The sequence below is a fragment of the Podarcis vaucheri genome (assembly GCF_965113315.1).
Source record: "Podarcis vaucheri genome assembly, chromosome: 1".
NCBI lineage: Eukaryota > Metazoa > Chordata > Lepidosauria > Squamata > Lacertidae > Podarcis > Podarcis vaucheri.
This window is the reverse complement of record NC_138759.1, coordinates 87,962,163-87,977,393: the sequence shown is the minus strand read 5'-3', so window position 1 is coordinate 87,977,393 and position 15,231 is coordinate 87,962,163. Positions and strand designations below refer to the sequence as shown.

The 15,231-nt window shown below is 44.9% G+C and overlaps 1 protein-coding gene across 4 annotated transcripts in view; it reads right to left on the bottom strand.

Moving 5' to 3' along the window:
- The window catches only part of TTLL4 (tubulin tyrosine ligase like 4), a 31,550-nt gene that overhangs the window by 9,709 nt on the left and 6,610 nt on the right, over window positions 1-15,231 (bottom strand). For all 4 annotated transcript variants that reach the window (XM_082201559.1, XM_082201561.1, XM_082201562.1 and 1 more), the window contains 12 exons: window positions 12,438-13,905; window positions 11,057-11,178; window positions 8,733-8,796; window positions 8,251-8,375; window positions 6,312-6,422; window positions 4,990-5,066; window positions 4,333-4,527; window positions 2,954-3,036; window positions 2,402-2,530; window positions 1,543-1,665; window positions 1,111-1,209; window positions 166-300 (listed from right to left, as the gene is read on the bottom strand). In XM_082201559.1, the coding sequence (XP_082057685.1) occupies window positions 166-300; window positions 1,111-1,209; window positions 1,543-1,665; window positions 2,402-2,530; window positions 2,954-3,036; window positions 4,333-4,527; window positions 4,990-5,066; window positions 6,312-6,422; window positions 8,251-8,375; window positions 8,733-8,796; window positions 11,057-11,178; window positions 12,438-13,831 (2,657 nt within the window). In that variant the 5' untranslated portion in view covers window positions 13,832-13,905. The remainder of the gene's footprint in view (window positions 1-165; window positions 301-1,110; window positions 1,210-1,542; window positions 1,666-2,401; window positions 2,531-2,953; window positions 3,037-4,332; window positions 4,528-4,989; window positions 5,067-6,311; window positions 6,423-8,250; window positions 8,376-8,732; window positions 8,797-11,056; window positions 11,179-12,437; window positions 13,906-15,231) is intronic.

Sequence of the window (15,231 nt, the reverse complement as noted above, 5' to 3'; positions counted from 1 at the left end):
ATCAGCACATGAAGTAAGGCATTGGCAAAACAGACTGCATGCATCTGTGCATATAGGCCTAGCATGCAACTGTGGGACAAACTGGAGGTAAAGGGTGCTCTTGAAATTGTAGTGAAATGCACCAAGTCAGAACGCAAGCTGAAAGGTGCGCCATGCACAACTTACCTGGGGGAAATATTGACTTCCAGAATCCATGGCTTAAGGTTCTCATCCAGCATGATATCAAACCCGAACAGCTCATGGCAGCAGTAAGGGCGTCTCACATACATCTTCACGAGATTGATTATGTAGGGCTCTGATCTAGAAAATGAAACATGTGCTAGGTTGTTCCTGAGCAGCAAAACTAGCATCTTATGCATCATCTTATGCCTCTTATACGGGACGCAGGTGGCGCTGTGGGTAAAAGCCTCAGCGCCTAGGGCTTGCCGATCGAAAGGTCGGCGGTTTGAATCCCTGCGGCGGGGTGCGCTCCCGTCGTTCGGTCCCAGCGCCTGCCAACCTAGCAGTTCGAAAGCACCCCCAGGTGCAAGTAGATAAATAGGGACCGCTTACAAGCGGGAAGGTAAACGGCGTTTCCGTGTGCGGCTCTGGTTCGCCAGAGCAGCAATGTCACGCTGGCCATGTGACCCGGAAGTGTCTTCGGACAGCGCTGGCCCCCGGCCTCTTGAGTGAGATGGGCGCACAACCCTAGAGTCTGACAAGACTGGCCCGTAAGGGCAGGGGTACCTTTATGCCTCTTATGCATCACTCTAGCCAGGCATATGGTACAAGCATGCCACAAAAACAGGGCTTCAGCAATACCTTCCCCACATAGCTCAGATGAGAGCCTGATGAAGACAGCACATGACCCTTCCTTGCTTCAGGTTATTAAGATCCAAACAAGATACTTTTGGGGCCAAGGAACAATCAACAACCCTCGAGAAACAACACAATAGGAGAATCTGATTCCAGAAGCACAAATCAGCAAGAAAGAAGCAAAGATAAACACTTGCTCCAAACATCTGCAAACATCGGTACTCATCCCTAGCTAATGGATAAGATGACCTGTCAAAAAGAGGTCCTCCTGAAAGCAAAGGGCTGGGGGGAACATAACTAGATCCTGAGACTTACGCAATGATGGTTTTCACAACAATGTCTTTTATCTTCTCCCAGATGGCTTCACTGTCAACTCCTTTCTGGGCCAAATAACTCCAAAGTGCCTTCAGTGCCCTGTGGAGACAGAACAGAGCATACAAGTGCATTAGGGTTGCCCCAGATAGTGTTATTAACACCTCTCTCCCCCCATCTCTGAAGGAAAAAGGCAACATGAACCCAGAACCAACCATGTTTTTAACGTAATTTTATATAAACCAATTATGAGACCTTTCTTTTTTGATTAAGTGGTCTATACATTCTGTTTAATAAATGAAAATAAAGTCTCTTTCCTATGGAAACAGTAGGGCCACATCTGGGCTACTCAGGACTAGAGAGGTAAGACAACATAAGCCAGTCAAGAACATAACACATACAAAAGGATTCTCTTTCCTGCTCATCAATACCCACCACTTGTGACCCTGACATGCAGTTTCATCTGTATTAGCCTTGTATTCAATATTCTTCTTGTTGATACTGTAATTAGTCAAGTGCATGTACTTGTTGTTGAGGCTCTTCACAGAGGGGGAATATCTGAGGTGAAGGAAGAACAAAAGTTTACATTAAGTAAGGAGACATCACTCATCAAAATGAAATGGCAAGAAGAGGGAGGAATGCTAGCAGTGTGGGAGCTAAAAGAAAGAGGCGCACACACCAATCTTTAAGTATCTCCTCTAAGCTCCAGTCTAGTATGTGTGCACATGTGTGTGAGAGAGAATGAGAATGAATGTGTGTGCTCCACAGAGATATGACTGGTTTAACAATTCAAATTGTTAATCATCAAGAGTTGCTCTGACTTGAGTTATTTGACAACTTTGTCAGTTAACTAAACATCCAGATGCTTAGGAATTTGAAGTAATTATAATCTGTCTTGTTATTTTAACTTTTGCATGTTTTAAAGTACAGCTGTAATTTTTTTCTTGATATTCTTGTTTTATCTTTTTTAAACCATTTTGAGGTTTTTTTAACAATCAAGCAGTGTGTAAGTTTTATGAAATAAATAAAATAAAATAAAATAAATAATTTAATAATTGGCTATTTTAAAAGCACACAGACTCAGCTACACAGTGCAAGCAAATAATTGGTTCTCAATAGTCACTGCTTAAACCAAAAGGATGTGCACAGGCTGCTATACAAATGACACCTGCAACCAATAGTCTACTGTTTTCAGAAAACATATTTAATCTGCTATTCATGAATCTCAGCTGGTCTTCTGACAAGCAGTCAACCCAACCCTCTTTCTGAGGTTACCAATTCATAGGAAACCTACTTGCAGCTGGCAAAACGAACAAGTCCATCTTTGAACAAGTAAACCCGAAGTGGATCATAGCATGTGACGTAAACATAAATCCTCAAGTCGAACTTGCTTCCACCAATGAGGTAGGGTTTATGTAAGTACCTGTAACAGAAAGACAGGTGAGCATACAGGAACCACATCATAGAGTAGCCCAGAGATTTAGTCTCAAGAATTTCAGGATATTGTCACTAGTGGAGAGGCTTGATGGAGATGGTTTCTGTCCCTAAGGGGTTTGAGAGACTGCTGATGAAATGCCAGCTTTCTCAACAAATGCTACTCCTTGCCACAGCAAAAGGTCTACTTTAGCCATATTTCTGAACCCATGTCAATATCATAGCAATTCCACAATTGCTCTTTAGCTGGAAGCAGAAGCAAAAGAAACAAACTCCACAGAACAATGTAAAGTTTTACAACGGCAGAAAGCATAATCAGAAACAAGCTGGTTCTTTGATACCTTAAGATATTAAAGCCAATCTTTCGTTTGCAGGGTGGAGGAAGACTGGCAGGGCAGGGGGACTTGCTTACCTTTGCACCAGCAGTGGCCTGCGCTTGGGCAGCTGGCTCCACTTATGGATGACCTGAATGCCGATGCCTCTAGCTGATGCTGGCTAAAGTGAGTGAAAGACAGAGAGCGATGTTCACATTGCATCCATTTGCTGCTATCCTACAATTCAAAGCTGGAACATCCGATTATAGTCTGGGAAGGTGGGGTACATGAAAGGAATTTGTTTTAATACTATCGGTCTTAAGACAAACCTCCAAAGAAGCAGCATCACAAAAATCTCAATGTAATTTTAAAGTTCAGCAGTATGTTAAAATCTATTACTGTGGCAGCTTTTTCAAAGATTGAACATGTCAGCAAAGACTTTTTAAGTCAATAAAAGCTTTGTACATTCACAAGTTGGTGTATAGCAGCTTTGAGTTCCTTGCTGTCACTGACTGATAAGCTAATTCCCTAGAGGTTTCAAAAACGCGCCTGGCTGTAGTCATGCAGTACAGTACAGACTGTGGAACCTGTCGAGTCAGAGAATATCTAGGGTTTTGAAAATACTTTAGTCCTCATGAAAGGGGGGGACGCCTCTCTCTCTATTTAGGAAATGTTTGAGGCTCCTAGGAACAGAAGGAAGCACCCCCTGCCTGTTTCCCAGTCTTCTCTCCTCATTTACATGTTTAAGGGTGCCTCTTTTCACCTAAAACATGCAACGCACAAACACCTCAGATTCAATGACATAGGGAAATGCAAATGTGAAGCACTTTTATTCACAACCTTTACAAGATTGCAAAGAATAAAAACCCAGAATATTTTAAAACAATGCACCAGGGAAGATTACACCTGTCCTTCCCAATATCAAGGAAATGAATGAAGAAGAAGATGACAGGTGGGTTTTCAAACTGGTGCAGGTCCTACTTGCAGCAAGAGGGAGACCGACAGCCAAAGGCACTATGGGGCTAAAGCTAGGATATAGTCAAGAGGGAACCAGAATACACAAGTAGAAACTGTCCATCTATAAGAAGAGAATATGCATTGTTGCTATAGTGGAAGGTGTGTGTGGGGGGTGTAGTTTACATTACCATTAATTATTGTTAACTGCACTTCAGTACCATCTAATTACTTAAGTTCTCTAAGTGGTTTACAGACATTAAAACCATGAAACAGAATACCTAAAATCTGAAGCAGAATAAAAACCACACAATACAAAAACAGAACAGAGCTTATCCCAAAGGCAGTCTGTCCCAACACAAGTCCTTAAGCCTAATGAAATGCATCAAGAAAAATCAGATTCATCCAAGAAAACCTGAAACTGGCAAGGCAAGGGAAAGCATGGCTATGCCATGGCAGAAGGCACACAAAGGACACACCCCTATCTCTATACAGTTCGAACCATATCTGTGCCCTCCCTCACCGGCTTCACAATCCATTTCTGTCGGCTCCCACAATCTTCCCAGGCCTTTCTGAGCAGCTTGATATCCTGAGGAAGGATGAAGGACTGGGGCAGAAAGTTGAACTCCTTCTTCCCAAAGCGCAACTGCATTTTGGACACATTTCTCCACAGACGGTCCTTCCGACCAATTTGGAATGAGCCAGGAAAATGATTCAACTGCAGGAGGGAAAGGAAGAGACAAGAAAGGAGTAATGAGGTTTCCTGCTGTATAAAGGCTGGTAAAAAGGCAAGATAAAGGTTCAACAGGGGGGTACCTTCTCCTCCAAATTCAGGGATAGCTGCAAGAACCTAGATTGTAACCCCCCACCCCAAAAGCCCCTGGGCTGGTACTCCCAACAGGTAGTTCCCATGAAGGAAGCATGCCAGCACTGAAGTTTCTACCATATAGTGTCTTGCAAACCTAGGCTGCCTCCTTCAGAGGCACAGCCACCAAGAGAACATGAAGGAACTAAAGGAAAGAGAACATTGCAGCAGAAAACCGGAAAGTATCAGCTACATGCAGCACTCAGATGGAGAAAATGGCAGAAAAGGCCAGAGTGAAATGCATCTCATGCCCTTTCCCCACACTGTATTATATTCTTTAATATGTCCTTTTGTAGTCATGACCATATCTCATACCTTCTGATGTTCTCTGATAACTCTGAACCCCGGAGATTTCATGTGATGGCCCCAGCAGCCCAGCCAGTCATTGTTTCCTGTGGGCAATAGGGCAGTTCACAGACTATTCTCTGAACGTCACATTGATATATATACATATATATATATGCAGGTTTTGGTGTCTTCGGGTGTCTTCCCGTGTAAGAGTCGGGGTGTCTGTGCGACGTTTCGACGAGGTCTCACTCGTCATCTTCAGGCTGGTGCTTTCGGCTTCTTGTTACTGTAACAAGAAGTAACAAGAAGCCGAAAGCACCAGCCTGAAGATGACGAGTGAGACCTCGTCGAAACGTCGCACAGACACCCCGACTCTTACACGGGAAGACACCCGAAGACACCAAAACCTGCATTCCTGTACCCGTGAAAATCTACGAAAGCATATATATATATATATATATATATATATATATATATATATATATATATATATATTCTGTTTATGCAACAGTCTCAGGCATATAAGAATTTCAGTTTGGAAAATATGAATTGGAAATAATTTTCCTGCCTTATCCATGTTTCCCCTTCCACATGAACCAAGAGTGGCCTCATATGAGCAGCCACAATAAACCCTATTGAGAACTGTACACAACTCTAAAAAGACTGTAGCATCAGCATCACAGGGTATACTGCCATATCAAAGCCTATTTAATTACAGGTGAGCAGGCAGGAGATGTCAAATTAAAGCCCCCACAATCCCTATCTATCTAAGTCTCCTCTTATTGGAAGGGTAGGGGGTGAAGGCTTGCTGCATTTATCAAACAACCTACTGGAAAGAGCAGCTACAGCTCTACATTACCAGACACAGATCATCAGATGTATAAGCAAACTCTACGAGAATTGCTAGGACATGGAGTTTTATTCCATGTCTTGAACATTCTTCCCCAGTTTGTAAGTACAGACCATGCTGCAGCTCTTGCTGTTCTGCAGTAAACATTAGCACTTTGTGGTCAGTATCCATCTGGACAAGAGCTGCCCAACAGCATACATATAGGCAGAAGTGCCATGAAGCTTGCCCAAGACTTAAGAGGGAAGCAGCGGAAGAGCCACAATTAGATCTGCAGCTTCATGATTTGCAGCATCTTTCAGAGTCCTCCATGCAAGGGAGGTGCATTAGAGTAATCAATTCTATGGGAGCTTTTGTTACTCTGCTACTGAAGATCTGCGTCTGAAAGTGGGACAGTTCATTTCCAAACATTAACACTATTCCAAGATAAAGCTGCGAGTCTGGGTGTATTTAAGGCAGGAGGCAACATGCACCCACAGACCATTCCTACAATACAACTCACTCTTGCTGATTTTGAAGTGGGACCTGGAGATCGTTGCCTTTACAATGTTGGGAGTCACTGTGCTCATCTTCCATCGTAGCATCTTCCTCTGTTCCCAAGGGAGCTTCTCCACTAGGAAAGAAAGAAATTCTAAGGTTAGAAGGGAAACCCAACCACGGGAGCATCTCCTTTGGCTGAGGACATCAATTTATCATGAAGTGATAGAAGGGTAATATTTTTATTCAATGAATTTCAACAGAATCAGATCACCAAGTGAAAGAAAACCCTTGGCAAAAGCTCTGTCACTTGTCCATAGAACAGTGGTTCCCAAAGCACAACACACCTGAAGGAATGTGCAAAGTTTCTGGGAGGAACAGGATTTTGAGGCAGGTGGGACTTCCCTCCTCTCATCAGTGAATAAATGGAGAGGTTGAAAGCCCTCTAACAGAGGATCCTAATTTATTTTGGGGACAGGGGTGCAGCTGTTCCCCTACTTGCCGAATCATGCCAGTCTGATCTGGGAAGAGCTGCTGCCTGGAGCTCCATGCTATGCAATGAGACAGGTGGCTAGTCCTGAATTGGGGAGGGGGAAGGCAGAAGTTTAAAAGGCAGATAGCGAAACTAAGCTCAAGAAGTTTGAGAAATTATGCTAACAATAGCAAGAAGCATGCTAAGTCGGTCTATGTGCACATCCAAACAGGTTAAGACCAGCTTTAATTCTTCAAAGACCAAAGATTGTTGTGATGCTGTGATAATGCCTGCTCTCCACTATGAAAGCACCCAGGCCAGAGCAAAATACAACAAATGGGACCATCTCTGATGCAAGTGAATCTGGATGTCCACTCACCCCATCATAGGGCAGGGCAGGAAAGATACATACTCCACCTATGGTGGGATTAAGATTGAGGGACAAAGTCATAGAATCATAGAATCATAGAATCATAGAGTTGTAAGAGACCACAAGGGCCATCGAGTCCAACCCCCTGCCAAGCAGGAAACACCATCAGAGCACTCCTGACATATGGTTGTCAAGCCTCTGCTTAAAGACCTCCAAAGTAGGAGACTCCACCACACTCCTTGGCAGCAAATTCCACTATCGAACAGCTCTTACTGTCAGGAAGTTCTTCCTAATGTTTAGGTGGAATCTTCTTTCTTGTAGTTTGGATCCATTGCTCCGTGTCCGCTTCTCTGGAGCAGCAGAAAACAACCTTTCTCCCTCCTCTATGTGACATCCTTTTATATATTTGAACATGGCTATCATAGCACCCCTTAACCTCCTCTTCTCCAGGCTAAACATGCCCAGCTCCCTTAGCCGTTCCTCATAAGGCATCGTTTCCAGGCCTTTGACCATTTTGGTTGCCCTCCTCTGGACACGTTCCAGTTTGTCAGTGTCCTTCTTGAATTGTGGTGCCCAGAACTGGACACAGTACTCCAGGTGAGGTCTGACCAGAGCAGAATACAGTGGCACTATTACTTCCCTTGATCTAGATGTTATACTCCTATTGATGCAGCCCAGAATTGCATTGGCTTTTTTAGATGCCGCGTCACACTGTTGGCTCATGTCAAGTTTGTGGTCAACCAAGACTCCTAGATCCTTTTCACATGTACTGCTCTCAAGCCAGGTGTCCCCCATCTTGTATTTGTGAATGCCCATCAAATATTACTGTACCTTCCAGCATCTCAACTGCTATTTCAGCCATTTCAGTGCTGAACCTCTTTGCTGGTGATCTCAAAATCCTACAGCTCCACAGATATAAATCTAGATTTAAGGTTTTCTCTTCACATCACCTGGAGACCTTAGTAACTCCATTGGAAAGGCATCATTACACCAAACACTTAAATGACATGACCACATGCATCCCACCATCACCTCCCCACCCTAGAATCCACTCCACCACTATAGTACACTAGGGTTTTCTGGCATTGCCTGTTTTGTGCAATGAATTCAGATCCACCTTACCTCTCTCATCCCGGGTACCAAAATATATTGTGGGAGGCACATTGGGGAACAGGCTGCATGTAAGAGCTGGCTTGAGAATTCGTTCTTGGCCCTCTAGTGTAGGCACCAGTCCCTCAACGCAATTCCTAGGAAAAGAATACCAGGCACAGTTGGAGAAGTGAGCAGCACAACACTTTCTCTGGGACATCCGTTTCCATCATATGCCATTCAGTTTAATTCCTGAGGCTCTTGACCAACACATTGACTGAGAAAGTGAGGTTTGCTTTGGCTGAGAAGCACCAACCCAGAATGAAAACTAAGCTGCCTTTCAGCCCGACTGCTTAGCATCTCTGTTTCTCTTTGCAGATGGGCACAGCCAGCAAGTGCAAGCCAAGTGATTTCACCAAGGCAAACAGATCAGGGTCTCCAGGTGGCCATCCCATGGGATTATGCAAGAACAAAAGGATCCAATGCATTACAGACAGAACATTCCTAAAACGAACCTGGATATAATAGCTACAGAACCATTGGGGGATAATCCAGATGAAGAGGAGCCATCTGATTCACCTAAAGAAAAAAGGCAAAAATAGTTTAATGAGTGAAAAATCTTGGCTACACTCCATGAACATCCTGAAGAAATTCAACCTCTTTTAGACATTCTCTCAGATAGCTGAACTTAATCCACAAGCAACTGTTACGCGACTGGAAGAACAAACCACCTCTCTTGTTTACGTAATTTCAGAGTTTTCCCAGCAGCAAAGGAGCCGCTCACTGGTAAGTGCCCCCGTGCAGCTACATTTAAAGGGCACCATAGTTTCTGCACAATGACCTCAAATCAGACCCCCGATCTTGACAATGAGAGAATATCCATTATTTGCCAGCTCTTCCACACAGCCATCAATTTCCTTATTTGTACACTGTAATAAAGGACCCCATGGTAAGGTTAGAAGAGGATAGAATATCATTCCCTATGTCACTCCCCATAAGTTAAAGTTTGCCTTCTATTTACAAAAGGATATCATAAGAGTGTTGAACCACAGTGCAATATACTAAAGCAATAAAATGGCTGAACTAAAACGCAGCTGAAAATGTCAGGCTGCTACATCACAATGTTAGCAAGAACCACAGTACAGTGGTGCCTTGCAAGACGAAATTAATTCGTTCCGCAAGTTTTTTCTTCTTGCGAGTTTTTCGTCTTGCGAAGCACGGTTTCCCATAGGAATGCATTGAAAATCAATCAATGTGTTCCTATGGAGACCGTCCGGGGACAGAGGGGAAGCGCCGCGCGCCTTCCCCTCTGTCCCCGGACCTGTTTAAAGCAAGGGGCGGCGGGGAGAAGATTGCTTCTCCCCGTTGCCTGCCCCGCAATCTCCGGGGACAGAGGGGAAGGCGCGCGCGCCTTCCCCTCTGTCCCCGGACCTGTTTTAAAGCAAGGGAAGGGGCAGCGGGGAGAATCGCTTCTCCCCGTTGCCGCCCCTTGGTTCAAAAGGGGTCTGGGGAGAGAGGGGAAGGCGCGCTGTCTTCCCCGCTGTCCCCGGAGATTGTGGGGCTGAAGATTGTGGGGCTGCTTCAAAAGAGGTCCGGGGACAGCGGGGAAGACGCGCTGCGCTTCCCCGCTATCCCCGGAGCTTGCGGGGCAAGCTTCGTTTTGCGAAGCAAGCCCATAGGGGAATGCGTCTTGCGAAGCGGCTAAGAAAACAAAAAACTCCTTCGTCTAGCGAGTTTTTCGTCTTCCGAGGCGTTTGTCTTGCGGGGCACCACTGTAATCACCCTAAGTGCAGCTTTCTTCCAAACTCTCATGCAAGAAGATTAGGGGTGGGGGACAGAATGGGTCAATACTCAGGGTGAGTAGCATTGTCCCAAACCGTAGCAAGACAGCAACAATTATAATAAATCCACACACAAGTATTTACTGGGTTTGATCAGAACATTCCTAGCAGGAATATTGAAGATGAAGTCCTGTAGTTAAGATCTGCTAGCTGAGGGGCAATGGGATTTGACAAAAGCTGTATCATGCCTGCAGAATTCAAGATATGCCACCACCATGACAGATTTGTTGCTGGAACAGCTAAACTGGGGCACAGCTGTAAGCATCACACATATCTGTAGGTTGGGCTCTCCCTTCTCACATTGAGTAGTAGTAGTAGTAGTAGTAGTAGTAGTAACAACAACTTATTGTTTTATTTATACACCCCCCCTTCTGGCTGGGTTGCATAGGATACAGAAGCCCTTCCAGCCGCAGTGAATTAGTGTTGCTCTGCCTCAGTACTGAATGCTATTACTGCTGTTTATGATCTAGAAATATTGTCAGGCCTTGTACATTCAATGGTAAAATTATCTCACTCTGAACTGTTTCAAGACAGTAGATTTAAAAAGTTTGTCTCTGGGTAACCAGAAAATAATTAACTGAATGCTTAATAGAATACACCAGTAAAATGTAAATGGAGATCAGACTGTTGTTCTGCCTACAATAGCAGTTAACTAAATATCACTCAAAACAAGTTTTACAAGTATAGAAAGTGCATAGGCTGAAAGTGCCCACAAGGCAAATTATAGTATTCAAGCTAGCAATTTTATTTGTTGCAATACAGTTCTTTCTCTCTTGATATTATAGAGTGATTTGCAATATATCCATGCCCTAATAGTAAGCATGGATAACTATAGTAGGAATCGTTTTAGCTTTTTACTAGATTCAAGCTATGCTTTGAAATGACAGTAATTAGTATATTTGTATTAACAGAATAATCAGTGTATGAAAACCCTTTTTTATGTGTGGTGAGTAGTCTTGTTTGTACTTTGAAGAGAGGAAATAAATGTGACTGCTGACCTTCCCCATCCTCCTCTTCTCCCTCCTCATCCTGACTGCAGGCATCTTCCAAGCCATCCGGGAGCTCTTCCTCTACATCTTCCACCTCCGCTTGGTCCAGCAGGGGGAGGTTGACTGCAGCTCTACAACACAAAGGGTTACAGCCCTAAAGTGAAGCTCTGTAACTCCTCTCAGTTAGCAAAGCAAAAAGATCTCTACACCCAACAACAGACCAAGAAATCACAGACAAGGCAAGATATCCCAAATAACTATTATAAACATTAACCCATGTTAGTGATAGAAGTGGTGCGGAGAGAAAGGGAGGAATAGTTCAAGTGGCAAATTTTGGACTTGACTTGTGGCACACTTGTCAAAACAATGGGCTACCAGTGGTAAAGCAGAATTGTCATCTGATCTGAGAGACGTTTGCGTATCAAACACCGATTGATGACCAAGCTTAAATATGCTTACATCATAGGAACACTTTGCTACTAAGTTCTTTAGCGTATTCTACTATATCAAACACAGTCCTTATCATAAGAAAAGGGTGATTAACCTCCAGATGCTGTTGGACTCCAACACCCATCAGCCCCAGTCAGCTAGGCCTGGGCGACATATCAATATATCGCCCAGGGCCAGTATGAGGAGCAGACCGCAAAGTCGGCTTCACTCAGCGGTATATCGCTGGTGAAACTGCCATTGCTCCTGAGTCCCTCTGCTAGTAACACTCGCTGGAGGAAGTCAAGACTCTTGACTCCTTCCAGCAGGCACTGCCAGCAGAGGGACTCAGGAGCAGCAGCGGTTTCACCAGTGATATACCCACTCTGCCCTCATATTGTGCAGAGGGAGAAACAAGCTTCATTGGCAAGGCTTCAATACAACTTTTTCCTCCCTCTGCATCTTTGAACTGCTCAGCTGAGGCATGTGTGGTTGCCGCTCTGCTCAGCCGAGCAGTTAAAGGATCCCCCAGCCCGTTGCTGGCTCCCACACAAGCGGGGGGGGGGGGCAGTGCTGGGGATTGGGAGCCTTCCCGAACCCCAACTGAGCCATGCAAACAAGCTGTGTTGTCCTAGCCCGCTAGGCACTAGGGTGAAACCGCCTCAGTTCCCACAGTGAGAGATGCGGCAGTTTCACCTGGTGCCTCACTGGCTGAGGCCAATGAAGCTTGTTTTTTCAACAATGCGGTATATCACCAGATTGCGATGTTTGGCTGATGATATACCGCACTGTTGAAAAACTGATATTGCCCAGCTCGACAGACAGCATGGCCAATGATTCAGGGATTATGGGAAGTGTAATCCAGCAACACTTGGAGGGCTACAGGTTGGCAATTATTGCCACAAAGAGTACTGAAAGGGAAACACTAACCCACCCCAACAGACATATTTGCCAGAGTACTTACTCGGTCTCTTTCACAGTAACAGGGTTCCCCCATTTTGTATCCGTGCCTAACTGAAGAGAGGAAATTTTGGTCTCTACCTCAGAGACTGTAGTCCGTGGGGACAGCTCTGTTTTTACCACTTGTTCTCCAGCGTTTACAGAGGTGTGATTGACAGTCTGACTCAAGGCGCAGTGGTTGGAAGGTTCAGGATTTGAGGCTAAGAAACGAACATCGATGCGTTTAGTGCAGACATCGGCAGCTTCTGTGACCATAAGGCTCTGGTGGCGGCTACCAGGCTCCAGATTTGGGGAGGTGGCAGCTGGTACGTCCTTTGGGGTGATCTGTGCTACTATGTGTGGCTTCCATCGATTGAAAAGACTGGAGTGGAAGTTTGCATTCATAAGGCAAGAGCTGTCAATGCGGTGACCAAATTCGTTGTAGGTGCTAACCTTCCGGATCCCATTTGCAGTCAGCTTCCGCATAGCTTCCGTCAACCGCACATCTTGCTCTTTCAGGTTCTGAGACCTGTTCTCACCATCTTCGAGTCGCCAGGAGGGCCGTTCCACTTTGAGAACCACGCCATTGTGAATGGCCGAGCGAGGAGATTTGGCACTGGGTTGCTCAAGGGTTATGCCACTGTTTTTCCCAAGCTTTCTTTCAAGGTTCGCAGGAGCGCCATCTCCATTTCCACCAGAGTGGGTCCAAGAGAAGCCAATAGGTCTTGGCAAGCCTTTTAGCTTCTTATTTTCTGGTGGCAGCGGTTGGTGGTACTGCTGCTGCAAAGGCACTTTTGCACTAGTTGGCCGAAGGAAAGAGTTATTGTTTAGCACTGGCCTGTATGAATTGGAGTTTTGCTTCCCTGAGCTTAGGGGGAACCCCTTTGACACTGGATTGGAACAGTCAGCAGCAGTATTCGGCATAAAGAATGGGTCTATGGCGGAGGATGTCATGGTATTGTTGAGAACAGAGCGATAGGCAGGGAGTGGAGCACAAAGAGGTTTCTTCTCCAAAGAAGTTGGCTGCAAACAGATGGACTCAAGCCTCCGATAAGGCTTGTGTCTGAAGTAAGAACGTCGGTAGAGCAAGGTGCTTCCGAGGAAGTTTGGGAGAGCGTGGGGCAAAGGTGGAGGTGAAGTCAGGAACGCTGTATCACTACATAATGACTCTGGGTACAAGAGGCGGGGACGCTGGGAAGAAATCCCTGAGTGGACCGATTGGAGGTCCTGAAAATTGGTCACATGTTTCTGTTCCAGCTGCCAAATGGGCTTCACCTGCTGCTTAGCAAGGTACCAGGCCTTACTCTCGTGAAGCTTTGCTGTGAGTGGCGGCACCGTCAGCCCTGGTGCAATGCCCACCTGGAACTGGTTTCCCCTCTTGAGGCCAAGGCTATAGGCTTCTGGCCCTACAGAGGCCATGTAGAGCCATCCCACACTCTCAGTGAGTACAGCTGGTGAACCGGAGTCAGAGCGGCATCTTCACCATGGCCAGCCTGAAAGAAACACACATGTGAACTTTACGAGGCCCCAAGGAAGCACTCCAGTCAATTTCTGTTGTCATTGGTAAGATGATTAATGAAAGACAGTGCCATTAAGGCTGAGAAAAAGACCAGATTACAGCATACAAAGGACCTGTATTATTATTTTTCAGAAGACATCTGAAGGCAGCCCTGTATAGGGGAATTTTTAATGTTTGATGTTTTACTTTATGTGTGTGTTGCTGGAAGCCACCCAGAGTGGCTGGGGCAACCCAGTCAGATGGACGGCATATTATATTATGTTGTTGTTGTTGTTGTTGTTGTTGTTAAACTACCAGGAAGGCTTGTGCTACAGGGAAGAACAGCCAGAAAAGGGCTTTTTCTCCTGCACAAGGGGATGGCAGGGGAATGAGGTTAACAACATAAACACTTGTTTATAATGCAAATAAGCTAGCAATAATTGCTCAGTATTCCTGCTTTCACCTTTGTGTTTCTTATTCTCATGCAGGATTCTTCCATCCACCAGTTCTTTTACATCTTATACCACAGAAAGCCTAGAACCAAGAACAGAACTAGACATAACAGCAGAACTTTGTTTATTATACCTAGCTCCAGCACTATAGGTTCTTCACTTGGTTACCCAGCCAGGCAACAAATCCTTCTGGAGCTGTTGCGGAAGAGCTTGGGAATGGAAGTCCCAAGGTTCAGAGTTTGGTTCCCAAAAAGGATAATGAGCAAATAATTCAGTCATTTTTCTAAGCAATTTTGCCAGAATACAGAGCAAGCAGTTGGAACAAGAGCACACGCATAGTTTGAAAAATAGGCATGTCTACAAAATCAAGCTACATTTTGCAGAGGATGACATGGGGTGCTGATAAGCAGCAAGGTGACATTTTGATAGCCAAAGGGGTATTGAACCAGTGATAAACTTCATGCTAGAAAGCATTCCTGAAAATATTCAGAACTAGTGTTAGGGATGTTTGCTAACCTATGTTCTGAGGTTAAATGGATTACTTTGCCCTTGCCCTTTTCATTACATGGTATATATATTATAATATTGGGAATCAGCTTTCCTACCCAAAGAAAATCTGACATTTAAATTGCTAGGTTCCTACTGGAGGCTGGCTGTTTCTTCACAGCACATGCCTGCTGACTCATCAAGGCAGTGCCGAAAGAATTCAGTCTAGGTTTCAATCAAACAGTCCCTTGTACAAAGAGCCAAGAGAGGCAGCAGGGGCACAAGCAAAGCACAGTCCAATCCTGGCTCTAAAATAACATTCACCCATTTTATCCAGCAACCTGACTAGCAGGGGATTAGCAATGAGGCTTCCCTCAAACATG